At 52.0% G+C, this 26611-nt stretch overlaps 12 protein-coding genes across 12 annotated transcripts; 5 read left to right on the forward strand and 7 right to left on the reverse strand.

Moving 5' to 3' along the window:
• Nucleotides 1-1275: 1275 nt before the first annotated feature.
• HETIRDRAFT_446565 (uncharacterized protein) lies at nt 1276-2908 on the forward strand (the record flags this gene model as incomplete). The annotated part of the gene is made up of 3 exons (XM_009553323.1): nt 1276-1440; nt 1551-2247; nt 2307-2908. The coding sequence occupies 3 exons, from the start codon at nt 1276-1278 to the stop codon at nt 2906-2908; spliced, it is 1464 nt and encodes a 487-aa protein (XP_009551618.1).
• A 112-nt stretch (nt 2909-3020) lies between these two features.
• Nucleotides 3021-3862, reverse strand: HETIRDRAFT_436607 (uncharacterized protein). Its single transcript, XM_009553324.1, has 3 exons — nt 3743-3862; nt 3522-3685; nt 3021-3464 (listed from the first exon to the last, which is right to left on the reverse strand). The coding sequence occupies exon 3, from the start codon at nt 3361-3363 to the stop codon at nt 3124-3126; it is 240 nt and encodes a 79-aa protein (XP_009551619.1). The 5' UTR covers nt 3364-3464; nt 3522-3685; nt 3743-3862; the 3' UTR covers nt 3021-3123.
• Nucleotides 3704-5707, reverse strand: HETIRDRAFT_480888 (uncharacterized protein; the record flags this gene model as incomplete). The annotated part of the gene is made up of 3 exons (XM_009553325.1): nt 5339-5707; nt 4568-5287; nt 3704-4455 (listed from the first exon to the last, which is right to left on the reverse strand). The coding sequence occupies exons 2-3, from the start codon at nt 5151-5153 to the stop codon at nt 3704-3706; spliced, it is 1338 nt and encodes a 445-aa protein (XP_009551620.1). The 5' UTR covers nt 5154-5287; nt 5339-5707.
• A 217-nt stretch (nt 5708-5924) lies between these two features.
• Nucleotides 5925-7170, forward strand: HETIRDRAFT_106151 (uncharacterized protein; the record flags this gene model as incomplete). Its single annotated transcript, XM_009553326.1, has 2 exons — nt 5925-6516; nt 6635-7170. The coding sequence occupies 2 exons, from the start codon at nt 5925-5927 to the stop codon at nt 7168-7170; spliced, it is 1128 nt and encodes a 375-aa protein (XP_009551621.1).
• A 365-nt stretch (nt 7171-7535) lies between these two features.
• HETIRDRAFT_460890 (uncharacterized protein) lies at nt 7536-8537 on the reverse strand (the record flags this gene model as incomplete). The annotated part of the gene is made up of 5 exons (XM_009553327.1): nt 7536-7798; nt 7860-7937; nt 7986-8176; nt 8254-8334; nt 8402-8537. The coding sequence occupies 5 exons, from the start codon at nt 8535-8537 to the stop codon at nt 7625-7627; spliced, it is 660 nt and encodes a 219-aa protein (XP_009551622.1). The 3' UTR covers nt 7536-7624.
• A 513-nt stretch (nt 8538-9050) lies between these two features.
• HETIRDRAFT_106153 (uncharacterized protein) lies at nt 9051-9769 on the reverse strand (the record flags this gene model as incomplete). Its single annotated transcript, XM_009553328.1, has 2 exons — nt 9051-9613; nt 9670-9769. The coding sequence occupies 2 exons, from the start codon at nt 9767-9769 to the stop codon at nt 9051-9053; spliced, it is 663 nt and encodes a 220-aa protein (XP_009551623.1).
• A 1193-nt stretch (nt 9770-10962) lies between these two features.
• HETIRDRAFT_66031 (putative amino acid transporter) lies at nt 10963-13802 on the forward strand. Its single transcript, XM_009552908.1, has 16 exons — nt 10963-11157; nt 11234-11255; nt 11318-11386; nt 11441-11486; nt 11546-11581; nt 11636-11741; nt 11791-11826; nt 11896-12002; nt 12120-12368; nt 12452-12471; nt 12541-12750; nt 12814-12845; nt 12907-13025; nt 13093-13203; nt 13262-13531; nt 13600-13802. The coding sequence occupies exons 1-16, from the start codon at nt 11033-11035 to the stop codon at nt 13659-13661; spliced, it is 1620 nt and encodes a 539-aa protein (XP_009551203.1). The 5' UTR covers nt 10963-11032; the 3' UTR covers nt 13662-13802.
• A 750-nt stretch (nt 13803-14552) lies between these two features.
• On the reverse strand, nt 14553-18549 carry HETIRDRAFT_455219 (uncharacterized protein; the record flags this gene model as incomplete). Its single annotated transcript, XM_009553329.1, has 4 exons — nt 14553-17022; nt 17104-17566; nt 17627-17787; nt 17879-18549. The coding sequence occupies 4 exons, from the start codon at nt 18547-18549 to the stop codon at nt 14553-14555; spliced, it is 3765 nt and encodes a 1254-aa protein (XP_009551624.1).
• Nucleotides 18550-18743: 194 nt separating this feature from the next.
• On the forward strand, nt 18744-19068 carry HETIRDRAFT_436611 (uncharacterized protein; the record flags this gene model as incomplete). Its single annotated transcript, XM_009553330.1, has 1 exon — nt 18744-19068. The coding sequence occupies exon 1, from the start codon at nt 18766-18768 to the stop codon at nt 19066-19068; it is 303 nt and encodes a 100-aa protein (XP_009551625.1). The 5' UTR covers nt 18744-18765.
• Nucleotides 19069-19796: 728 nt separating this feature from the next.
• HETIRDRAFT_329164 (uncharacterized protein) lies at nt 19797-21243 on the reverse strand (the record flags this gene model as incomplete). The annotated part of the gene is made up of 7 exons (XM_009553331.1): nt 19797-19997; nt 20076-20174; nt 20239-20372; nt 20464-20679; nt 20737-20856; nt 20955-21108; nt 21181-21243. 7 exons carry the CDS (start codon nt 21241-21243, stop codon nt 19797-19799), a joined length of 987 nt encoding a protein of 328 aa, XP_009551626.1.
• A 3974-nt stretch (nt 21244-25217) lies between these two features.
• HETIRDRAFT_174807 (uncharacterized protein) lies at nt 25218-25400 on the forward strand (the record flags this gene model as incomplete). Its single annotated transcript, XM_009553332.1, has 1 exon — nt 25218-25400. One exon carries the CDS (start codon nt 25218-25220, stop codon nt 25398-25400), a length of 183 nt encoding a protein of 60 aa, XP_009551627.1.
• Nucleotides 25401-25840: 440 nt separating this feature from the next.
• On the reverse strand, nt 25841-26293 carry HETIRDRAFT_430081 (uncharacterized protein; the record flags this gene model as incomplete). Its single annotated transcript, XM_009553333.1, has 1 exon — nt 25841-26293. The coding sequence occupies one exon, from the start codon at nt 26291-26293 to the stop codon at nt 25841-25843; it is 453 nt and encodes a 150-aa protein (XP_009551628.1).
• Between the last annotated feature and the right edge of the window lie 318 nt (nt 26294-26611).

A 26611-nucleotide genomic window follows, 5' to 3' on the forward strand; every position in this document is an offset into this window, starting at 1 on the left:
CTTCTCCGTTCGTCTCCTTCCGGCCAGGAAAGACTAGGAGCTCAATGCCCGTGTGTGAGTAGTTTGTAAAGCGGCATTCTATGCCTGCACGCAATATGGCTCATGATACTCGACCAATGATAAGGTGATCCGTTGGGAGAAGATGACCAAGGTTATTATCTGTACCTTGTTGTACACCTCAACTTGTGAGGCCGCTTGATATTTGTGATGATCGTGTCGGAATAGACCGCTGTTAAGGCCCGACAGAACGTGATCATAACAGTTGGTGGAAAATACACCCTGTTGGACACTGCATGCATTGTTGAAGCCTCGTTTTGAGCGGTAGAGGTCCAAAATTGATATATGTTGGTCTTGAAAGGTATCCTAAGGGCATCAGGTCATGATGACAAAGGGAAAAGGGATTGCAGTTGAGGGATGGTGGTGGTGAGGCAAAGATCCTGATGACGTCACACCGCCAACTAGGTTGTGACACTTGCAAATTTTAGACAAAGCAGCGGTGTCCTTCAAAACATAGAGAAAAAATCACCTGGTGCCCTCGGGATACCTTTATATCAATTTTGGACCTCTACCGCTCAAAATGAGGCTTCAACGGTGCGCGCAGTGTCCGATAGGGTGCATTTTCCGCCAACCTCAAAAATAGACCAAATCACACTGAGACTGAGTTCATGCCCTGCAAATACTCAATGCAAGGCCAACAAACTAAGATTCATCATTATTGAGTCAGTATTTAGAGAGCTATGGCTATTCTGTGCTACAGTACAAAAATCGACAAAATCCTGAGAAAACGCGCCGCGCCCTATGTACCGCAAACAGCTGTAATTAGGCACCACGTATCGTGGCGCCTCACCACTACTCACTGAGCTTCTACCGCCATTTTGTAGTGCTTCTGACTCCCTACAGCCTTCGACGTGCCGTTCACGCTAAAGAAGCGCCAAACAGTTATTAATCATCACCGGATCTGATCAGCGGGTGCGCAATGCGCCAGGTTGCGCCGCACGTCTAGACAAGAGCAGACGAATCGATCAGAATCGATCACAATACGAAGAAGTATGCAGAAGTATGTCGGACCAAGGGGGTCAACTCTGGTTTGACTTCTGCATGATCCAGGGGCCTGCGGCACTGTTTGACCACCGAGTCTCGAAGAACCTCAGGAGGGCTCTCGCTACCGAGAACTTATCAGACCTTTTGAAAAATCGCTGAAAGAAATTCATGAAAACTCGCAAATAAAAACACCACATCAGACTAGATGACGGACACTCGTCTAACCATCAGGACATGTTTCCTCCATCCTCCACTTCCTCACGATACCGACCATCCACCCCCGAAAGGAGTCCTGACCCAAAACCTTATGAGGACCGTGAGAGAAAGTATTCGGCGTGGTGGTCAGGGTCCCGCAGGGCAGAGGACTGGCAGGGACTGACAGAGGATAAGGTTGGGGAGGTCAGCGGCGGAGCCTGAGAAGTTTGGGACGTTTGGGCTGCGCCACGCCACGCCGTGGCAGTGCCGTGGCGTGTGGTACCTGACGGATCTTCCGTGGCGCCACTGTTCAGACTCCGCAGCCTCTCTGCCAAACAGAGACATCACCACAGACACGAATATCGGCAATGGCTACACCAGAGACTCTCATTGCTTGCTTCCAGCCCGTTTCTCCTCTCACGATGTACCGCTGGATGCCGAAGCTCGATCATATCGAACCTCAGGTCAAGATCATCGTCGACGCCTTGACCGCCCTGAGCATATCTAAACGCGGCGATGTTGCTGCAGTCGCTTTAGAGACCCATGCACAGAGTACCTGCACTATCTATATCGCTGCTAGCGATAAGGACAACTCTCTGGAATCTCACTTCCAGATCCTATGGGATTGTCTGCGACGCGTAGCGCTGTCGACCGGCGGTGCATCCCCCTCGCTCGATTCGCCGGCGATCGATGTCGGCGTCGAAGTTTATAATTTCGTCTGGACGGCATTCTATGATCGATTCTCGAAGAACGCCGAGTCTTTTGTCACTGACTTCATCTCTCAAGTCACTGACCCTATGTTTGGTGCTAAAATCAGCGAGAAGGAACGTCGCGATCTGCAGACAGCAGAGAATCTCTTCGATACCCTACGCAAGATAGTCACGCCCACGAATCCCGCGAATGCTGATATGAAGAAGATAGTTGCAACTCTCGGCTTACTCAATGCCACTCTCAAGCCCTATCTCGATTTTCTCCCACCAAACGCACTGGTGCGACGGTGCTGTGATTCGTGTAAGTTGAGCTTGCATCTATCACGCGTCTTCCGCTGACTCTGATTCCTGATCTCTCAGTAGAAAATGTCAGCACAACATTTGTCTGGCTCTATCTAGATGACGTCCTGGATTTACAACCCCCTATTGAAGTCCTCCTCGATACCGCTCGTTCTGCCATAACTCGTTCATGGTTCACACAGTCGCTCCGTGTCATTCAAGTCCCTAACGCGCACCTCCCTTTCGAAGTAGACATGCACGATGCCGTGCTACGTCTCTGGAAGGACCACAAAGGTATTGAGAATCCTGATGCAGATCTGGATGCCCAATGGAACAGCCATATCATCGATCCCATACTAGACATGGTCGACAGTAGCAAGTGGGAGAATGTGTCCATCGTCTCGACAGGTGGCCGGGTTATCCTGTCTGCTTCAGTGCGGCCACACAGCGTATGCGCTCTGGTTGTACACCTCGCGAACTCGGCGGACGCGAGCCCATTTTCTTACATCGGCCTGAGTTTCAATCACCCTTGCTACGCTTGCTATATGTTTTTGAGTGCGTACAACCAGTCGAACTCGAGAGTGCCCTTCTATACACTAGGACCCAAATCGGGGTTTTCATCCCTTTCGTTCTCCCTGCATTCTCCGACCACGACTTCATGGTGGAGGATGATTTATGGATAGTCTGGGATGAATGCCTAACGGAGTGGTATGAATACGGTCGCTGGACAGACGACGCTGACGCCGACGATAGCGCTAATGAATCGAGCATATCTTCGGCGTAGCAGACACATTTATGGTGTTCTTTCAGATGCTATATTTGTGGTTGCGTCGGCTAATCCATTGTCAGCTACACCATAACCTTCCGCTCAATACCTCGTCTGACATTTCAGTCATGTTCAGTCTATCTTTTCGTCAGTACCCAGCACCTCGAGTTCCCGCATACAAATCCGCACCGTTGAATGGAACCGACTGCTCCTCTTCATCTTCAACACCGTGCCGCAGGCTCTCACGCTCGTGAACTCTGGCTTCCAAGTCTCCGAGAGAGCCATGGAAGAGCATTGCAGTGCGATGGTGGATGGAGTTCGTTGAGATCTGTCGAGCTCGCGCAAGAGGGGTGTTGTGGCTACTTGGCTCATGGTGTGACTCCAGCCGTCGGGGAGACGCAAACTACACGGATTCTAAACGTCCAGTGAGGTGGACTTATCAATGACTTTCCAGCTCAAATTTTCAGCGTGTCCTGTGAAAATGGTCTTTGCTAATGTTCAACCAGGTACTCAATGATATACCCTCTTACAGACAATGTACAATGGACACGCAAGCACTGTGTTCATTAGCACACGATTCAACGGTTCGTTGTCCCCGTGACAGAACTAGCCTAAAAGTACACAGATCCCAAAACTATACGATCGATTATTTGATACTGGCATCAGTCGTGGTACGAAGAGGCTTCTACTCTCCCTGGAATGAAACTGGAGGTTAGAATGTCATTCGTAAAGATGAAGTGGATTCGCTTTCGTCAACAGCCCTCTTAGACTCCTCGTCGTCTGATGTCATGAACGATGCAGCTGTGCTATCCGAGACTTGTCGGCCTTTATGTTTCTGCGTCCAGCCTTCTTGAAAATCTTCTGTTAGAATCTTGAGTATCTCGTTTCTGACCTCAGCATCCAAGTTTGGGGTGTTGCCATCTGGAAGCTCAGGAAACACGTATGGCAGATATATCTTCCCGTGAGTGCCCGCGTATTGATAACGGATCCGGCCTTTTAATTTGTAGACACGGATGAATGTGAAGCAGACCTGGCAACATAGTTTAGAGACACCAATGAAACGAATCGGATTTACCTCAGAATGATCCTGGAGGTATACGACCAAAGCGCACTCGCAATGAGTGTAAACCTCAGCACAAGAGTATGTGTCATCGCCCAAGGTCGAGATGTGCTTCTTTTTAGTGAGTTCCAAGCGTACTTTATTGAGTACATCTCTGATCCATCGGGGGCGCGCTTTATGAACCTCCTCTTGGCTTCCAAAGCAATGGAGTACAAAAGCAGGATCGTCTAAATTGACCATAAATTGGCGAGACATGGCCGGAATTGGAACAATGCGTAGGGGCGCAGAGAGCATCGACTGGAATTTTTTGTCCCATCCAACCGAGAGTAGGTCATTGATATGGTTACGGAGGGCAAGAACCTTTTTAAGATACCGCCGAACGTCATATTGGATTGTACCATACACTGTAGAATAAATCGTTATATGCGAGGAGACGGGTGAATAGCAAATGCACGGCGCACGTACTGTCTGCACTAACAAGATCTAATAGCAATTTGATCCTCGATCTCTTTGAACGATTTGAGATAGTCGATTGGATGGCATCGAGCTGTTCCACAAGAGAATCTATATCACTGTCTTCGGGAGTGCCAAGCCGTGTCAGGGCTCCTATTTTCAGGAAACTAGACTCGATATTCTTCAGCAGAGCAGGGTCCTGATCAGACATTTCGCCAATCAAGCGTCGAACAGATTCCAGAAATACAGGTGCACGTTTATTGAAACGACGCTGAAATTTCTTCCACGTAAAGTGATAGATCCGATGGACAATCTCCATTCGCAACTCTTGAGAGAAACCTTTCGAGTCTGAAGAACTACCAGCGGGACCTCGAGATATTTGTCGAAGGCAGCGCCACACAGCTCGAAGATGGTCCACGACTGATTGAGATACTCCCCCATTGGTCGCAATGTATAATGCGGTCTCTTCCTTGCGCGTAGCCAGAGTTACGGCAATAACATCCCCTGCTGGGCGTGCTACGCTGATGAGGGCTAGCGCATTGAGATATCTACGGACTTTTTTGCTGACATCGGGGTTGAATCTTCTCTGCGAGGAGAGGAGAGGAACGAATGGATAAAGAGCTGTAAGGAGACTTTCCGGAGTTGCCATAATACTGCCAGATACTGCCAGATGTCGGGAGGCAAGGACCTGAGAGCCCTCTGTCCATATATATATGACCTCGGAAATTTCTCGAAGCTGAAACCTCAAATTCAGGCGAATCGATGTTCCATACTTCTCAAGATCTAACGGGATGTGGATTAGGTTTAATTCAGGAAGACGCAGCTGTTTCTAACGTCAAGTGGCACCACTAAAGACTCACATGTCCGCCATCATGTCCGCTACTCGGTCATTGATCATAATCGCACACAGTCGTGGCGCTTGTCAGAAGAGTCAAAAACCCAACAGAGAATTACCAGATACGCCATGTTGCGCCGTGTTACACCAGGGTACGAGATGATACGCCATGTTACAGAAGTTGACATCAGAAGATAGATCGATCATGGATGGGGAAGAAGCTGTCAAGAGCACTCAGTTTACGATGAAGTGGAAGATCTAGCGGCGGATCTGAACCATAGGGACACTAGGTTGCGCCATGTTGCATCAGGATACGAGAGGATACGCCAAGTGACAATGAGGGACAGAATGATCATGCATGCATCATGATTGGGCAGAGGTAGTGCAGAAATTGTAAAACTTCACTATTCTGCGCTTTTGCGCCGCTTGTATTTTTGGGATACCATCCTTGATTCAAAACTCCGAAGAACTATATATATATGAGCAACACTCTCCGTTGCCCGAGACACTGCTACAACACAGATATCACTGATGCATACGCCAGAAACCCTCGTGTCTTGCTTGCAACCCTTAATTTCTCCCGACATGCGACGCTGGTCATCAAACCTTGATCATGTTGATCCTCATATCAAGGACCTCGTCGATGCCTTGGCCGCCCTATGCATTTCCAAACCCGGCGACGTTGCTGCTGCTGCCATAGAGATGCACGCAAAGAGTCCTTGCATTTTGTATCTCGCCAGTTCCAGTGATATAGCCAGCCCCCTCGAGTCCCACTTTCAAATTCTATGGAGGAGTCTCCGACAAGTAGCGCCGGTGACTAGCAGCACATCTCCCTCGCTCGAGTCGCCGGCGACCGATTTTGCTGCAGCGGTCTACGATTTTTCTTGGGCGATTTTCCATGAACGATTTGCGCCGGATTTTGCTGACTATTTTGTCGATCGATTCATCCCTCAAGTCACTGTCACGACCATAGATATCATCAAAGACGACGAACGTCGTGACCTTCAACGGATAGGAAATTTGTTTGATACCCTCCGCAAAGCAATCACTTGTTCGAAGCCCGCCAATGGTGATATGAAGAGCATTGTTTCGGCTCTCAGTCTGCTGAGTACCACTCTTCAGCCATACCTCGACGATTTTGAAGATGACTCGTTGATACATCAATGTTGTAACATTGGTGAGTTTACCGCTTTTTGAAGGTGTCTTCAGTAGATGATTCATACATTGACTCGTCACTATGTTTACAGTGAAGACCAGCTCGACGCGTATCTGAGTCTATCTGAGTGGAGTTGTAGCTTTCCATCGCCCAATCCAGGCTCTCCTCGACATCGCTCGCTCTACTGCGACTCGATCAATGTTCACTCAGCCTCTTCGTGTTGTCCAAATTCCTAGCACTCGCCTGCCCTTCCGAGTCGATATGCGCGACAATTACGTGATGAGCCTCTGGAAGGAGCACAAGGGCATGGAGAGTTTTCGTGAAGATTTGGATGCTCAGTGGAACCAGTGCATTATCGACAATATGCAGTGCATGCTCGACACGCATAAGAAGGATGTCACTAACATATCTACTGACGGCGGGATGATCCTGTCCGCTTTAACGCGGCCGCACAGCGCATGCGCTCTTCTTGCGTACCTCGCGAACTTAGCGGATGCAAGCCCATATCCATACATCGGTTTGAGCTGCGAGCATCCCTGCTATGCTTGCTATGCGTTCTTCAGCGCATACAATCGGGCGGACCCGAAATTGCCTTTCTATATCCAATCGCCCAGATATCAATTCTACATCCCTTTGCTTTCCCTGCATTCTCCGATCACGATCTCCACAACGTGATCCGACTTCAAACGAACACTATGGTGAAAGATGATTTATGGGCAATTTGGGATGAATGGCAAGACTATTGGAGATCGTTCAATCTGGATTCGGAAGAAGAAGATGCAGATGACGATGATCCATGGAAGGCTCCTTATATATAATTTACTGTATGCTCATGGATCCAGCATTGTTGACTGTAATCTTTGCTGGCCGCGATGTCGAATTCTCTATAGCTTAGCAACTGTGACTGCAATAGGTAGAGTTTGCTGTGAGCATCTTCCGCTCTCGGAAACATCTAAGATTACATTCGAAATTTTGCCGCTGTTGTTGATTTCGAGCGCGCTCCACGTCTGTGAAAGCGCTCGAGGAGCTGGAAGGATGTGATCACAGATTTTTGGAATTCACGAGACATCATCGAGAGCAGTATGTACAAGATGCGGTAGCAGATGTGCGACAAAGCGAAGGAAGGAAACTACTCAGGGCTGTACTCAAAGACACCTATAGCCTCTAGAATTGCTTGCACACGGGGCGCGGGCGCGGGCACAGGTTCACCGGGGAAGTATCCCTGGTGATATCTGCGGGAGAGATCGCGGTTCAAGTCCTGAACCTTTTGCACGGAGGAGAGGAGTGGAAGGTCGTGATTTCGCTGAGGAAGTTTGATATCAGAGACAACGTCCGCGTGTGGCTCAGCAGTGAATACAGCTTACTGTAGGTGAGGTTCCATCAATGAAGGGAACTTCTTGAAAGGTGTCCCCAACGCCTAAGTTCATCTTCTGATTCCAAAGCTGGAGGCAACATGAGTCATGGTGTTGCGTGACATACAGGCAACACACCTTGGAAGCAACGCGCTGCACATCAGCTTGACGAAGTGACAGGTCTGCGAATTTATTCTCGATTGTATTAAAGCGGCCAGTCATATCATTTCGAAGAGTAGTCATATCATTTCGAAGACCTTGGATCTCATTCTGGATGGGTTGCAACGCCTGGGCCAGGACTTGTGCCAGCCAGGGTGGCGCACTGCCCACTCAAATTGGCGATGAGCTGAGTATCCTTGTTCATCCGGAGAAAAGGCCCATGCTGGCACCGCCGTATGATACGCACCTGATGCAGTGGCCTGAGCTACGATGCGCGCTTCGTACTTGATTGCTGTGGCGCACTGCGCAGCGGATATCTGCTTCTGAGCTGGGCGGTCGCAAAGCCGATGAGTGCGTTTCTTGAAATACTGATTGTATGATTGTATGATGCTCACTGAACGAATTCCAGTTATCGACCTTGAACTTGTAGGCACTGCAGATGTCGCCTTCGTCTGGCGGTTGAGATGGTTGATGTTGTGGAGAGGCAACAAATTCGTTGCCAGGTGGGAGTTCAATTTGTAAACCGTTCATCAGTTATGATTGGAGTTAAAGAAGTGAGAAGTGAGATGGCAGAACAAAAAGTTGAAGTTCAAATATGCTTGAAGAAGCGGTCAACCGGTCAAGGTCTACGATCTACGCCGATCGGGTTGTTTAGACTTGTATTAAGTTACTAGTTGCGGGTGCGAGCGGTAATAGCCGGACTGACTGAGAGTCTGCTCTTTCCTCTTTCTCTCCTCTCCGATGAACTCGCTCATCCTTGTGCAGAGTCTGTATTCAGGATCTCTCGGGTTCTGAATGTGGTATATTTTTCAAGGGGCCTGGAAGGAGTACCGCAGTGGTGCTAACGATTCCATTCATGTATTTATAACGATACAGTGTGTGTCCGAAGGTAGAGCCGAACGTAGTGTTGTTTAAGCCGAAGAGACACTCTCTTCGTCATCGTTGTCTGACCAGAAAGCGGATATCTCCCAATTGAGGAGAGATGCACCACAATCTGCCCATAGATCATTCTCCACCATGGTACTCATACGGCGTCGGACTGCATCACTGAACTCGTTGTCGGAAAAACGAAAAGGATGTAAAATTCCACTTCAATCCCTTGAATGTAGAAAGGCGATTGGGGCCGGGTCGGTTATACGCCCTGAAGAACGCATAGCAGGTACGCTTGCAGCTCAAACCGATGTATGAATATGGGCTTGCATCCGCCGAGTTCGCGATGAACGCAAGCAGAGCGCGCGCGCTATGCGGCCGCGCCAAACCGGAGATGATAGTCTGGCCATCCGTAGACTTGATAGACACATCCTTTGGGTTATGCCTGTCAAACAACACCTTCATTGGCTCGACGAGTCGCTTATTCTGCTGGGCATTCAGATCCGCGCGAGGACCCTCTATTCCTTTGTGTTTCTTCAAGAGTTTGAGCACCGCATCGTCGTGCATGTTGACCTCGAAAGGATAGCGAGCGTTGGGAGCCTGGACGACACGGAGCGATTGTGTGTACCAAGAACGGGTCCTAGCAGAATAAGCGGTGTCGAGGAGGTTCTTGATCAGGTGATGAAACCCCACCACTCCCTTGAAATAGCGCCGAAGAAGCGTAGAGTCTGCTATCGCTATCGCAGTAGTTACGAGGTCAGCGAAGGAAATGGGGAAGTGACATCAAAATGACCGACGTCACAGCACCGATGTAACAACGAGCGTGGTGAAGGCAAGGTGAAGAATGAGACTGAGGCGGCCGAGAATTGAAACGATGCTTTTTGTATCAGCATTTGCGGGTTTCGTGCGAGTGATCGCCTTGCGAAGAGTACCGAAGAGATTGCCTATTTCCTGTAGATCACAACGTTCTTGGTAGCCTCGGACGTAGGAATGAATTCATTGACAAAATATTCGACGTCAGGCTCTAGCGATCAACGTTCATAAAATGCCGTCCAAGCGAAATTGTAGATTTCGACCGCGAGATTGGTGAATCGAGTGAAGGAGATGCGCTGCTCGTCGACAGTGCTATCTGTGTAAGGCTGTTCCATAGGATTTGGAAGTGAGGATCAGGGAATCAACTATAGCGCTGGGAGCAAGATATATAGTGCAAGTACTCTTTGCATGGATCTCTGCGGCAACAGCACTGACATCGCCGGGGTTGGTATGCAGAGGGCAGCCAAGGCATCGACGACATCCTTGATCTTTTGATCGAGATGACTGAAGTTTGGCGCCCAACGGAGCACAAGAATGGACTTAAATATGGGCTGAAACAGGCGACGAGAGTTTCTGGTATGGCCATCGTCAGTGTATGCCGCATCTGCGGGTATGTCTCCGGCGCTGCCACTGGTCAGTGCTGGCAGGCCTGCGCAGTCTAAACGAGGGGGCGCCCGACCTCGCCTGAACAGCTTTCAGCACCAGTGATGCGGAGAGAGAAGCGAAGGATTGTTGACAGCAGTTGCATATGGGAAAACTGATCGAGAAAGAGGAATACGATGCATTCAACGACTCGAATCAACATCAATGATGCACTGATTACCGATCAGAGGCTCTTCTAGCAGTAAATGCGTAGTGCGAGGAGAATGGCATGTTCGTTGCATTCTCCGGGTAGTCGAATCGAAATGACTGACTGGACGTACCAACCGCGGGTACATACCCGGCGATGAAAAACGTCGACAAAATTTTCTTGGCTGCCAGTCTCGCTCCATAGACATGGACGTCCTAGACCCTCCCGAGTACCCCAAGGCGAACACGTCAAGATTGTTCATTTGTCTGCACGACGATGGCGAGAAGAGGGACCACTAGTAGACCATCATCGTGCATGATGGCCAGGGGCCTATCGAGGCCGGCGAATATGCGCAGCGGAATAGATGGATCGGGGAGAGAGGATCTGGTAGCTGATCGGTCTGGTATCTTACGTGAGTATCAAGGGGCCAAGTGATTTTCCAATCTTATCTGGCGCAAACGGAGGCCTTATCTGCAGTTATCTGCTCCGTCCCGTTTAAATATTCTCCACTCACTCCTTGATGGCCCCCGTCCCTCCCCCTCAACCATAGACCATGCCTGCCTCAATCACCTCGAAGGACAACACAACTGTCGCCGAGGTCGGATTGGGCGCGCCCGCTGCTCGCGGAGAGGCCGATGAGGCAGAGCTCGCGAGGATGGGGTATAAGCAGGAGCTGAAGTATGTTCTTTTTTCTCTTTTTTCCTTCGAGATGTAGTCCTGTGACTGATATTCGTCGCACCTCGTCGTGATCAAGGCGAGATTTGAGCATGCTGCAGGTGAGCGTTTGCGATATCACGCCGCCATGTAGGTTGTTGACGCCTGAGCAATGATTCCGCAGAATTTCGGCTTCTCGTTTTCTATCATCAGTGTCATAACCGGAATACCCTCTCTGTTCGCCTATGGTTTGGTGAGTGCGCAGAGTTTGTTTTTGCCGTCGTTTCTGAACCGTCATGCACCATAGACTACTGGCGGGCCCGCAGTGATGGTGTGGGGCTGGGTTGTGGTTGGTGAGAATGCGCAGCATGTAGCGAAGCTGAGAATGTTTAGAATCTAACTCCTTTAACAGCATTCTTCACGATGCTGGTTGGGCTCGCTATGGCAGGTGAGTATTTCAAACCTTATACATGCCTGTAATATCCATCATCGATTCATTTAGAGGTCTGCAGTGCTCACCCCACAAGCGGTGGCCCTTACTTCTGGGCAGCTATGTTGTCAAGGCCCCAGAACGCGGCGTTCGCATCTTGGGTGACGGGCTGGTTCAAGTATGTACTTCCCTTTCCGCAAGTGTTTGATGACTGACATCTCGTATAGCTTGCTTGGACAGGTTGCGGTCACTACAGGCATCAGGTTCGTAAGGAAATAGTACAAGTAGCTGCTCTTATAGGTCATTATGTTGACTATGTACCATTTGGGCAGCTTCGCGTGCGCCAATTTTTTGTCCACGGCATGCACGCTCGGGACCAATTTTGAGCCGACGCGCAAGACTACCATCGGGATTTACGCCGCCGTGCTGTTCACTCAAGGTGCGTAAGCTCCTCCCCTTTACCTTCCCTAGTTTTGCGCATGATGAGTGCACATATGCGCATATATTTCGTGTGAACACCTACACACTTTGCAATCTCGCTCACCTCGATCCCCAGGCATGATCAACACCTTCGGCGTGCACAGCCTCAAATACCTCAACAACATCTCCGTCTGGTGGCATGCGGTGGGCACTGTCTCGCTCGTGATTGCGATTCTCGTCAAGGCGCCGACGCACCAGTCCGGCAGTTACGTGTTCACACAATTCATTGATGGCACGGGCGTCGACGGGCCCGGATGGTCAGAGCGCGCGAGCTCTGCGTATGTCGTGGTTGTCGGCATTTTGATGGCGCAGTATACGCTCACAGGTGCGTCGGCGCTTCGGGATACTTCCCCATTTCCCTCACCGAATCGGAATGCATGCTGAATTTTGCATTCTGAATACTTGAAGGGTTTGACGCTAGCGCGCATGTGAGTAAACACTGACTAACTTGTTTTTGTTCGTGCCTGTGAACGGCGTCTGACGCTTGGATAACCTAGATGACAGAGGAGACCCACAACGCGGCGATGGCTGGTTCTATAGGCATTGTTATGGCCATCGGCGTCTCAGCTGTTCTCGGCTGGTTCCTCCTCCTCGGCCTGCTCTTTTCCATGCAGGACTATGACGCCACGGTCGGGACGGCCACTGGTCAGCCCGTCACACAGATATTCCTCGACACGGTTGGCGAGAAGGGCGCCATCGTGCTCATGGTGAGCCCTCCCATTCTGACCGACTATGCAGGGCAAGAATGTAGATTCATGTCAAATTAACAGGTCATCGTTATTGGCGCTATGTTCTTCTGCGGGTAGGGTTCTCTTGACCGATGTTTTTTTGAAAAGTAACATTGATATTGATGATCTTCCTAGTACATTCTCTGTAACGTCAAACTCGCGCATGATGTATGCGTTCGCTCGCGACGGAGGTATCCCCGGACACAAGTTCTTCCACTCCGTTGATAAACGGTGGAGGTCGCCTGTGCGGACTGGTAAGCTTGTGCCCATCCCATCCCGCGCGGCAACACGATAACCAAATTTGTCTGCTCTCCTGCGCAGTCTGGCTCGCCTGCACCCTCAGCTTCCTTCTTGGCTTGCCCAGTCTTGGCAGCAGCGTTGCATTCTCCGCAGCGACTAGTATCGCCACCATCGGCCTCTACATCTCCTACGGTAACTCTCTCTCTTCTACCGGCTCACCCACCACTGCACTTAACTCTTTGCTTCCCAGCGATCCCCATCGCCCTCCGCGTCATCTACCACGATCAGTTCGTCCGCGGGCCGTTCCACCTCGGCGTGTTTTCATTCCCCGTCGCGATCACCGCGGTCACCTGGATCGCGTTCATCTCGATCGTGTTCATCCTGCCCGAGCTCAACCCGGTTAACTCACAGACGCTCAACTACGCGATCGTCGCGGTCGGCATCGTGCTCGCGTACAGCCTCGGGTTTTGGTTCCTCAGCGCGCGCAAGTGGTTCACGGGCCCGGTGAAGCAGATCGAGGGTGCGTGGCTGCCACGAGTCTGTTTCTTTCTTTGTCGATCGTTATTTACATGTTTTTTTTTGTTGTAGCGGAGGCTGCTGGCATCGATGTGACGGACCCGGCCGCGATGCTTGAGAAGGAGCATTACTGACGAAAACGCTGCTGTTCTACAAGCGCTCTACCTATTTCTCGAGTACATATAATACATCTTTTCCCCTAATTTATGGATCATCTTGTTTTAGCTTAGAGGCAGACATGGAAATATATCATTCCTCAAGGCCTCAATATGCACAATCCCGTCCCGTCTGCCGCACATCATGCAAGGCACACATGGGCACCGCACATCCTTCATGCGAATGAAAAGCATAACAGATTTTATTGAATTTCAACTATAGGATGGCAACAGGTAAGCGGAGGATTAGGATGATTGGGGTCGTAGACTCGTGGACGGCGCCGGCGTGAGATCGCTGTGGGCCGTCGTCAAGCGTCAAGAAGAAGCGGGGTCGAAAGGTATCGCAAGAGGGTCACAAGAACACGGAGTTACTGATGTCAAGTGTGTAAGGGGAGGGATAGAAGTGGCAAGTAAGCAAGGAGGCAAGCATGGAGGCTGCTGTTTGCTGAAGGTAGGTTAGAAACGTTGAAGAACGCACGAGCGAGCGACGGCGGGGCCGACGACGACGACTGCGATGATGTCTAAGTGACGAATAAGTACATGCGGAAGGCGGAGGAAGTGCAGAGCGGACCGACGACAGACGTGTGGAAGAGAGCAGTTTCCAGAATGTGGAACCAAACGAAGATGAAAGCAGGCTGTGACTTGTGAAGAAGACGAGAAATGCGGACGAAGGGGATACACAAAGACGAAGGAAGAAGCAAAAAAAACACAAGCAATGAGATGAAATGAAAACAGCGAAGGCCGGAAGGCGGAAAGCAGAAACGCATCGCGAGGGTCGTGAGCGATGCCAGATAAGCACGCGTCGTGCACGCCATGTTCATTCATTCGTGAGATGCAGCGAGAGGCTGCAGCCGCGCGGACCAGACGTTTTTACACCGGCTTCCAGTCCCTCCCCTCCATGTAATGCTCCAGTCCGCCCCAGCTCGACGGCGTCGCGCCGCTCGAGTCCGTGTGCCCCTCGACCGTCGGCGGCGCCGTGACGAATGACGGCGCGGCGGTGCTCACGTCCTCGTTTGCGCTGAGATACTGCGTGCCCGACGGGCTCGCGACGGAGCGCGTCGGGATGGGCTGTGGGGACGGCGGGGACAGCACGGTGGGCTGCGGGAGAGGGGGCAACAGCGTGCGCTCCGACGGCGCGATCTCAGACACGGCTGACTGCACGCGGCGGCGCTGGTGCGGCGGCGAATTCGACGCCGAGCTCGGCAGCGCGTTCTCCGACGTCTCCATCCCCGTCCCCATCTCCATCCCCATCTCTATCTCCATGCCCAAGCCCATCTCACCATCCGTCTTGTCCTCCTCAATTTCGACCTCACGCTCGCGCTCGCGCTCAGCCTCCCGCTGCTGCCGCCCGCCCGCCCGCCTCGCGAGCCCAGCGCCGCCGGCAATCGGCCGCCCGAACGTGTAGTTCTCGGGGCTGCTCAGCGCTTCTGCGTCCTCGGAGTAATACGGCGAGCTCTCCGTGCCCGTGATCGTGCCTCGATCGCCGTCGTCGTAGTCCTCCAGCCGCACGACCGACTGCGCGCGAGCACGGCGCCCTGTGACGAGCTCGACGCTCGAGCGCGACGCGGACGCCACGCTCTGGATGAGTGACTGCGTCCGCGTGCGGATCCCGTGCCCGTGCCCGTGCCCGTGCCCGTGCCCGTGCCCGTGCCCGTGCCCGTGCCCGTGCCCGTGCCCGTGCCCGTGCCCGTGCCCGTGCCCGTGCCCGTGCCCGTGCCCGTGCCCGCGGCCGACGCCGCGCCCGCCGAGGGCGAGCGACACCGCGGACCCCCCGGCAGGGCTGCCGTTCGAGTTGTGCCGCGAGTTCGAGCCGCTGCGCGACCCAGACCCCGAGCTCGTGTGCCGCGAGCGCGAGCGCGCGCCCCGCGTGAGCGACACGGCGCTGCCCGCGCGAGCCCTGAGGCCGCCGAACGAGCCCTTCGGGCTCGGCGCGTGTGACAGCAAGCCGACGCTGTCTTCCTGCTCGAGCGCCTCCTGCGACCCTTCTGGCTCGGGCGACGCCTGGCCCGTCCGCGCCTGGCCTTCGTCCTCCGACGCGCTGCGCCCCAGATCGATCGCGCCCACGACCTCCTGCTCGCCGTCCGACTCGTACAGCACCTGCGGGCTTACGTCCGTCTCTGCGCTCTCCGTGCGCGTGCGTGCCTGCATCCGCGGCGGGAAGGACATGGGGCCGAGGCCGGGGCCGCTGCTGGTGCCCGCGGGGGACGGCGAGGACGGGATCGGGACGGTGCCCGAGCGTTGTCTGCGCTGGCCGGCGGTCGTAGGGTGCCGCGGGGGCATGGGCATGCTCCCGATGAGGCCCATGAGGCCCGTGCCGCGCGCGGCGACGGGGCTGGGCGCGCCGGACGACGTGCCATGGGACATGGGCGAGTCGGAAGACTCGCGGTTGCCGGTGGAGCGCGTGCTGCGCGAGTTGCGCGTCGAGCGCGTGTGCGTGGACGTCGAATTTGACTGCGGGGTGTGGTGCGAGGCGGAGGAGAGGCTCCCGCCGCGCGTGGGATGGCGGAACTGGAACGGGTAGCGGGTGGACACCGGCTGGCCGAGGCTGGAAAGCGAGTTGGACGCGCGCCCGGAGAAGGAGGACGGATCCTCGCTTGTGCGCGGCTCCGTCTCCTCCTGAACGTACTCGAGCCCCTCGCCCATAAAGCTCTCACCAAACTCCCCGTCGAGCGGATCCACGTCCAGCTCATCCAGTCCTTCGTCGTCTTCGATAAAGTCGTCTGTCTCGACGTCTTCGGGCGCGGGCGAGGGCGGGAACGGGATCTGCTCCTGGCTCGACCCGTCTTTCTCTTGCTTCGCACCGAAGCCCGTGAACGGGTACGGGAGCTTGCCTGTCCCGTCGTCGTCCTGCCGTTCCACCTTGGGTATGACGCCTGCAGCGAGACTGCTATCACGCGTCCCACCTTCCTTCGGCGTGTCGAACAGATTCTGAGACAACATGCCCCGCCGCCCGGGCTGCGGGATTGCGCCACCACCGAGACCGACAGCGGCGAGCACCTGCTCCATACCATCGAATCCGCCCTGGCGTTCGATTTCCGGCACGTCTGCCCCGTGCGCCTTCTTCCCCGTCATCGCTCCGCGCGCGGTCAGCGGCGGCTGCAAGGTGAGACAAAACTCGTACGCCTCCTGCACACGCAGGTAAGTGCACTCCTTCCAGCTCCACGGGAGCGCGTCGGCCGCGGCCACCTCGGCCAGCACCGCGGCCATCGCAGGATCGTAGTGCGCGCCCTTCTCGTCAAAGTACAGCGCGCGCGATTTTTCCGCCTCTTCTTCTTCCCAGCGCGAGCGCGGCCCGCAGATGCCAGCACATCCATACCCGCTGAAGAGCCAGAGACCCGTCCTGTAGCAGCAGCGACATGATGCGCGTGCCCATGGAGTGAGATTTTCCTACGAGGTGCAAGCGAGCGCGCGAGTGACTCACCAGCTGATGACGAGGACGAGGACGCGCCACGCGGTCCAAGCGGCGTTCGCGATCAGCACACCCTTGGCGTACCCCGAGAGCGTGCCGGTCCCCTGGTCAAAATACGTCTCGTCGCGCCTCGCGATGCTCGCGTCGACGTCCGCAAGGGTGAGCCCACCGGGCAGCTGCTTGGGGCTGTAAAACTGGAGCAGCAGCGCGAGGGCGATGCCTGCGCGGGGCAGGAGCAGGGCGACGGTGGGCAGATTCTGGGAGTAGAAGTAGCACGTCTCGGCGAGGGCGTCGCGGAGGGAGCCCTCGTGGGTGCGGGCGTGGGGGTTTGTTGCGGGGAGTTTCGCGTCGGGGTTGAGGCGCGGGAAGGCGGAGGCGCGTATGTGCTGCATGAAGCAGAAGTGGGTGTAGGAAGTCATGGAGACGAGGTTGAAGGCGGGCGTGGAGAGGTAGAGCGGGAGGATGAGGGGGCGTTCTGTGCAGTGTGTGTGTCAGCGGGTGGGTATGTTTTTTTTTCAGATTTTTGGAGACTGACTGAACCTCCAGCGGCGGTAGAAGGAGTAGACGAGTTCATAGCCAACGAAGACGGCGATGATCCAGACCGACCAGCAGGCGACGTAGGCGGCGGCGCCCAGGGCCCAGTTCCGACCGGAGCCGGGCACGCCAGGCGCGACCGGATTGGGAAACTTGGAGACTCTGCACGTCACACGTCAGCAAGCCCGCCGCGCATGGGATCGCATCGAAACCCCGCCGACGCGTCGCTCGACGGAAGAGGAAACGGGCTCACTGGATAAGTATAAATACAGCGTTAAAGTCGAAAAAGGTCTGCAGCGGCACGTGGAAGAAGACGAGGAGGGGGAAGAGGAAGAAGTGCAGCCGCGACCGCCACGACGGGTCCCGCAGCAGCCGCAGGTTCAGCCCCCACGCCCGGAAACGCGGGGCCTGCGCCTGCCCAAGTCGCCCGTCCACCGTCGGGGAGAACACCGTCGGCGACAGCCCGGCGCCGGTCGCGCGCGACCACACCCGCGAGTGCGCGACGGGGGGCGCGCCTGGCGCGGCCGTGAACGCAGTCTGGTCAGTCGGCTCGCGGCGGAAGCCAAACGAGTCCTGCAGGCTGACGATGCGCACCGAGCGCGGCGTCGGCTTGCGCCCGCCCCACGCGCCCATCTCGCTCGGGCCGGCGCCGGGGCTGGCTTCGTTCGCGAGCATGTTGATTGTCGACGATTGCACGGTGGAGGCGGGCACGGGCACGGACGGGCGCTTCGGGAGCCACGACGGGTAGCCCTCTTCGGACGTTGGGTGCGGCGAGGGGCTCGACGTCGGTTGAGGCGGTCCTGGCGTGTGCGGCGCGCGGCGCGCGTCGGGATCGGTCAGTGGGGAGTCGGGTTGAGAGTGTGACTGCGACGGGTTAGCGGAGGGTTGGAGAATAGGCGAAGGGTACTGTGGTGATGATGGCATTGGTAAGTATACAAAAGTCCGAACAGTTCCGAGCAAGAAGAGAGGAAACGAGAACGAGAACGAGGAAGAGGATAGTGAGGCTCGTCAAGGGAGAAGGAGATTAGTCGATAAGGGGGACGGTGTCGCAGCGGTGGGGTGTGTGAACGTAATTTTTTTGTGGGTTTTCTGAGGTACGGTGCGTCTGGCTGGAGCGCGGGAGGGGGCGCAGCGGGCACGATGGACCAGGAGGGGTCTCGGCGGCGGCGGCGGCGGCAGCAGCGACTACGGACGATCAGTAGCCTCGTGGCTTGCCTACAGGGGAGAGCAGACGCAGGCAGAGACGGGCACGACGCGAGGCGACCACACAACCAACATGGCACCAGACCGCGTCCACGCACCTCGCTTGCCTATTCCGGTAAGTCCCCCGCTAATATGCTTCCGCCCTGGCTACGCACGCGCGGAAGAATAATTTGCGCTATTCTCGGAACAAAGGCCCGCACCGACGGGCACGTCAACGAACGAGGGAAAACGAGGGTGTGATAGGTGGCTTATTGCGGTCAGTGCACGGTCGACGTGCGTGTCGCGAAACGAAGGACGAGCAGAGATGGTGAGTGTTAGAGATGAAAGTGCGGCGTGTATATACAAGGAAGAATTTGAAGCGTTCGCCGTTGCTATGCTGTCCGTAAACAAGTATATATGTCACGCATACAACTGAAATGGGCGCGGGAGTTAGAGCTACTTTCGCCCTCGGGGCTCGGCGGGTCGAAGCGGGTCGACCCCAGAAGGTGTAATCTCTCCTTCTTTCAAGCGTACGCGAACCAGAGCCATCAACTGCACTGGACGGTAGGAGCATGAAGGATCACGACAATGTGCTATCATACCTAATGCAGCTGGTTGAATGAACATCGATCACTAGATCTCGCCGATCTTGGTCGATCACATCAGCCGAACACTCAAAATTCAAACCACCGAACGCGCGCACCATTGAGGACAACCCAGTGACCATCGAGCGCCGAAGACGACAGAAAAAATGTACACGCGAGTATGCGGACACGACCATGGAAGAACACACGCAACATTCGCATTCCACAAAATACTTGGTACATTAGAATACACGTCTCTTCCTGCGAAATCGACATCGTTAGTCCGGACTATGATCTAGGCATTATCCGCACAGGAGAAACGCGCACCTCAAAAGCACGAGCCCGAGCCCAAATCCAAGCCTGGTGCACGACATACTACACACAGAACCGCCCAGTCTTTTAGATTCACGACTCGCGCCTCGGCAGCGCCTTCCAGCCCTTGCGCAGCCCCCTCGCTTCGATGACGCTCGCCGGCATGCAGTACACGGGGTCGATGTCGACCAGACCCGGAAAACCGAGCAGCGAGAGCCCCGCGAGCCCAAATAGCGTGTGGAACACGTCTGCAACGTTCCCCGGTCTGTCGGCGATCCCGCCTGCGTCGGGATCCTGTGTCAAGCAAAGAGAGGCGTCAGGATCGACGAAGGTGATGAGGCAAAAGAAAGGAAATGAAAGACGACGACAGACCTGCGCGGAGAGGATGAACGCGATGAGTTTGTCGGTGTCGATCCAGGTCATCTTGTCCAAGATCGACATCGAGGAGAGCACCCAGAAGCTGTAACATACCTGGCAGAGCGTGCGTGGACGTCAGTACGTCATGAAGCGAGCGTGCGGGAGGTAGAACACGCACGTCTTCGAGCTTCTCGGGGCGCCCGTTGAGCCCGCCGCTCGGCATCTGTCGCTCAGCGAGCCACCACCCCAGCGTCGGCACGTCGACGACGTCGAGCCTGTCTAGGATCGCGAGCGCAGCCGTGCACACGAACACTGTGCGCGCCGAGTCGGGTCGTCCGTGCATTGCCAGACGCAAAGACGATCAGAACGAGGGCAAAGACGGGACGCGGGCACCGCGACACACCTTGCGCAGCGTGGCTCTCCGCACCGGCGACGCTCCCGAACCCGCCGTCGAAGTTCCGGCACTGCACGAGGTACGCGACGGTCCTGTCACGGTCGAGCTGGTCGAGCGCGCCGAGAAGGGAGAGCGCGGAGACGGCACAGTAGAGGAAGCGCGTGTCGAGTTCGCCGAATGCGTCCCCTGCGAAGACGCCTGAGGGGTGCTGGAGGGAGAGTATAACTAGCGGAAGTCGAGTGCGTAAGCCCCGGGAGGTAAGGCGAGAGAAGCAGAGCGTACATCGGACGACACGAGGGACGTCCAAGCGATCGAGCGCGTCGTGCATGACGAGGATCTGGATAGCGCTCAGCGTCGAGAGGATATGCGCGTCATGTTCCGGGTGCGCGCCGAACGCGCCTGCTCGCGCAACCCAAAATCAACACCCCATCAACACCCCCGAGTGCCCCACCCGCCTCGATCAGCTCTTCACGCTCTCCCAGAGATCAGATCGAACAGACCTGCCTCGTCGTCCCAGCAGCTCATCACGTACTCGACCATCTCGTCGCGGTCGAGCGCGTCCTTGCGGCCCATGACGCACAGCGCAGTGAGGCCCCAGTAGACCGCGTTCATGCGCAGGTGCGCAGTGAGGTGGTAGGCGAGATCATCTTTGCTCTGCCGTGGAGCGCGTCAATCATGCGTTGCTGAGCCATGCTGGTGTGACCTGGGGTTGGAGGAGATACGCACGTTGCCTAGATTTTGGATATATCTTACGTGAAGAGGGGCGAGCAAATTGTGCTCGGAGGACATGGTTTAGTGTAGAGTGGAAGACAGCGGCACTTTGCGGCGACAACCGCTGACACTGACCAGTGTCCCAAATGCAGCAACATTGGCTATCCTCCTTCACTCTGACATAGTCTCCGGATATCCATATCTGACAACACCGTCGTCGCTAGTGATAAAATGCCTGAACGTCATCTTGGACTCCAACGAGAGACTTCATCACACGCAGGAGTGTGCAGGCGATAACTCTATAATGTATCCCTCTGACACGAGTGGAGAAACGAAGATATTGGAACGATCCGATCCCCATCGATACCTCAGTCCGTTCCCACCTTGACCACCGGGCCCGACCATCTTGGAGTCCCATGTGAATGCGTATCGCTGGTCGCTGGTGCTTCGGAACGGAAACAAAGTCGAGAGAGGAGGAATTTCAAGCTGAGGATCTCTCAGAAAAGCTGAGAGCATCCACTGCTGGACATTGTACGTGACCCTGCTTCCACTCTCTTGTGTCGTTAAATTCTCATTCATTTTGATCACCCTTCGATAAACTCAGCCTCCTGATGACCCTTACAATCTCAAAAGCTCGAAAACCACCCCTCCACCCTACCGTTGCAATCTCCTTCGTACAGGGCAGCACTGTATTGTCAAGTCATGTTGTAGATCCATTTTGAACACAGGCCCTTAAAGACAACAGAGGGTCGAGTTTGCAGAGGTCTCATAGGAAACCGGTGAGCTTTATTAGAAGATGGTGAGCATTTCATGCGCATTTTTGAGGCAGACATAGACCAAGCTCGCATTCATTGTGCTAGATGAGCACTGAGTGTCTGCACTGTTTATGTCCGGGTATGTAATTACGGTGTGCATAACAAACAGGCTTCATGTTGACAGCGCATTCACGTAGAGAAAGGGCATTCTCCCCTTCGTTCCATCACTGATAGTCCATCCGAGGATGAGCGTCAGCCTGAAGGGATAGACCACCATATCATAGAGCTGTACCTATGGATACCGTACTGTCCTGGCTTCCCATCAGCCTTGTGTGTGCAGCAAGTGCAAGCCTGCGAACATCTTCGATACCCAGAGAGTGAGGCGCTTGCTATGTGCACTGCTGGGGATCAGCCCTCTTGAGTCATTTATCTCTTTGACATCCAGCGCTGTGCAGGACACCATCTCTGTGGATGTCCATCTCGATGGGAGTTGTTGTTCAGGTGTTTCCAGGGCTACTGTTGTATAGATGAGGAAGATGCTTATATGATATTGATTGACTCCTTGACCATTGCACCCTTACATCTACATCAGGCTACCATCTAGCATCGCAGATATAGTGCCTTCAATCCCTGATTCCATGATCCCAACTAACTCTCACTAGCTCTCACTGCACTGCTTATATGCCTGTATACTACCTATATGCCCATATCCCTGCCTTTGATGCTAGCCTCTGAAATTGTTGTTCTAAAGAAAAGTGACACAGCTTTGAAGTGTATTGTGTTCATCTCTTTATGGTGCATTACATGATCATTGAATTAGTGTCAAGCTATCTTGTAAGCAATATTCTATAAATGTGCATTGATTTTTCTACATTATAAAGGAAGGGCAGAACCAAGGTAATCAAATATGATAATTAAGCACTTGTGTAAAACTAAACTTGGGCATCCCATCATGATAGACTTGAATAGGAGATACACAGTGCACAGTGGTTTGCTCATCTATCTTGGAAAGATGGGTAATACATAGACCCACATTTCTGTTCACAATGTGAGCATAGGAGGTTAGAGATTTCTTGATGATGAGTTCCACTTGCAGACTCTAGTTCCGAAGCTTTATCACTAATCTATCCTATTAGGTTGTCTATTCAGGTGCAAGCATGGATTGATATGTAAAGGTGGAGCCTTAGCAGTATGCAGTGTTCCAAGAATACCAAAGCATGTAGCACAACAATTAGCTGATATTGATCATAGAGTCCTGGTCTTGTAAGCCTGGATATATCTCTCTGTAATACCAAATATTTTAGCCCTATACTATTGGATCTTCTTCGCCTACTTAGTTTTCAAGCTATTAGAGTAATCTGTAATCATTCTAAGCGGCTAGTTTTGCAGAGTGTTTAATGTCTTGTATGTCTTGTTTGAGCCTAACATTATGGAACTTGGATTTACTGGGGAATAGCTGTAGGATAGGTAGATCAGGATAATTCTTCTAATATATGGGTATGTGTGATCTCTAGTAGCTATGCAACTAATTAGGCATCAATATAATAAATTTATAGGTCATGCTGGAACTTTTTTCAATCAATATCTTCTTTCTCTAATCTATTGGTCATATAGAAATTGCCATCACTTATAGTATAGATTACTTTATACCCCTCTCATTTACATCTATAATCTTAGCCATAGAATAAATATATCTGAAAGCCCTAAAACTATTTAGCATGTTAGCCTTGTCCTTCTAGGATCTAGTTTGTGATTAGTCATACACTCCTTCTTTTATAATAAGTTATTATTGTCTTTATTTTAATAAAAAAAACTTATCTAAAAATTCAAATATCTAGGGATTTATTCTGCCTTAGTTCTTTATTTGACATATCTTTTCTAGCAAGTTCATGCCATCTTTTCAAACCTTTAGTATTGTCTAAAGTTATATAGCCAAGGAACAATCAAATCTAGAGCTAAATATTATATGTTTGCCATTACTTTGCTAATATTCATATTAACATCTATAATATGGTTATTTGATATACTTTTTGTTATTTAAAGTATCCAAGATATATTTATTTCAGTAGATTATTAGCCATTGGAAAACAAGTTTTCTAAACTTAATCAAGAATTTGATATCATCACTATTATATATAGGATTTTACAAATAGCCATTGTTTGTTGTCTTTTTATTATTATTAATATATAAAGAGAACTCAAAGAAGTTTTTAGGGATTATTAGAAAATATAGTTATTGTATAGAGGGCTCAAACACTATGGGCAAACTATTATATTATAGTCTTTCTTATATATTTATTCAGTAAGAGCTAGGTATAAGGGACCAACCTAGACAAAAATCAAAACTTTTACATTGATATTACCTATTTTTTAACAAATCTTAATAATTCCTGCCAAATGCTATTAATTGTTGGACATTGTTAACAATTGCTAACAATTAGCAGCAATTCCTGGCAAATCCTGGCATTTGTCAGCAATTTACAATAGCTTCCAAACAAGATTGTCACAAATTGCTGTAATTGAGCCTAACTTATTTGGCTGCTAATTTACTAATTCTATTCTACTAAACTCATAAAATTTCAACCTATTAAAAACTCTTCCTAGATACTCAATAATTGTTAACATTTTCCAATAATCTCCAAGTCTACAACCTAGCCCTAGATCCAATAATATCCAACAATTGCTAACAATTAGCTAAGGCCATGGGCAGCATGCCATAGTACATCCTAATATGACTTAGAGATAGAGTAATAGAGTGTAACAGTATTGGACAAGATCCAACAAGATCCAAGAAAGGTTAAAGAGCAGATATGATATTAAGATTGGGCAGGATTAAAAAGCAATTATAGTTGTGGACAATTGTGGACAATTGTTAGCAATGAGGTTAAGGACAGATTACCAGCAATTGTTGTATCTTGCTAATGGTGTCTAATTGACAACAATTGCTGACAATTGCTGATAAGAGATTACCTGCCAATTGTGGACAATTGCTGACAATTTCTCACAATTGACAACAATTGCAGCATTTATATGAGATTTGCTAACAATTGATACAAAATCTTATTTATTGCTGACCAGACCCTAAAAAGTTCGATTTTTTCCGAGAAAACCCTTTATAGCTAGGAGATGCTTTTATTTTAGCAGAGGCAGAAGTTTATCACTCATAATTTATTTAAGAGCACAACACTATACCTAATATAGAGATTATTAAAGAAACTTGGTAGGAATTGACTTGGTGAGTACTTTGTTATGCTTTTATAATATAATATCACTCATTTGAGGCCTCTAGATATTATCATGATAGTGCAAGACAATACCATTTCTAGGACTCCCTTTTTCTTGATTGCGCAGGCTCATTTCTTGATTTCTGATACATATTTGAGAAATTGGTGTATTTTTTGCATATATTCTAATAGTCTGTTTGCGACCGTCGAACACACACACAACGATTGTTTCGACCGAATTGGAAGCAGCCTTTAAAGGAGATTTAGGGTCATTGAGGTGTATCGGTTATGCAAGAACAGGTTTCAAAGACGGCATCGAAGGCAATGTCAAGGGAGACCAGAACATGTCAGTCTCCACCATGGATTGCATCGGAGTCTGCAGCATCGCAGAGATGACAGCTCACATTCTTCTCGCGAGGAGTGTATAGGGAATGTGGACTCTTTTATCTGTGACTGATTGCTGGGACGATGCAGAGATTAACAGGATACATCGAGGGAAAGTCGCGTGCTGTGTGAGTGTCTGGAATGGACGCGATCAACCACGTCTATATAGGTTCTGTAAACACAACGAAGAGAAGAGTTGTTTCTCTAACAAAGCTGGCGACGTGCTGTTGAGCAATTGTATCACATGGTTGACTCACAGTAACAGGTAGAGTCGCACGAGCCTCTTCGCGTTTAGCATATACGCCGTATGCTTTATGCCTTTTTCCCCTTCCCAGCCGAGCCTTCTGGTGCCTGAACCTCTGCCTCGCCAATCCAATCGACCTCCTGCCCACCGGAGCCTCGAGCACCAACCTCGACGAATCTGCGGTTGAAACGTCCCAATCTACCTGTCGTCGAGCTCTCCTCCTCGGCGTCCTCGCTTGTGAGCGACGAAACGTTCCACATAGGGTTGTTAGTGACGTCGCGCGTGAGGCGTATCACGGAGCGGGGGGATGTCGTCCAGTGCGTGAACGTGGAACCGTCCGAACGGATCACGCGTTGCGGGAATTGTGGAACGACAGGGTTAGGGAGTTTGTTTGGACGGCGCTTCCAGACATGCGTGCGGCCATATGGAGAAGATGAAATACTGCGTGTCTGAGTTTTCAGCGCGCGCAGGGGAGTGAGGGCAGAAGTAGAGGGTTTTGAGAAGGCGGTTATGAACGACATGTTGATTTTCTGTATGTGTTTGTCAAGTCAATGCATTGGAGCAAGCACGAGAAACGTGAGCAACCCGCATAGATATAGATAAAACTATGGAACAGACTTACCTTGGGACAGGAAGCAGAGATTGCAGCCGTGACCGAACCAGCCTGAGCAACGAAGAGCGGAAGAGAGAGAACCACGTGGTCATGAACCGAAATCCGGCCTTTCGACACTTTCAACACGAACTCCCAACCAAACTTTGTTCCGGTCAAAAAAGGGCTTTACACTAACAATTCAAGCCATACGCCATCTCGTTCATTTATACTCAGTCGCAGTTACCAA

This window comes from Heterobasidion irregulare (genome assembly GCF_000320585.1).
Source record: "Heterobasidion irregulare TC 32-1 unplaced genomic scaffold scaffold_11, whole genome shotgun sequence".
In the NCBI taxonomy this organism is placed as follows: domain Eukaryota; kingdom Fungi; phylum Basidiomycota; class Agaricomycetes; order Russulales; family Bondarzewiaceae; genus Heterobasidion; species Heterobasidion irregulare.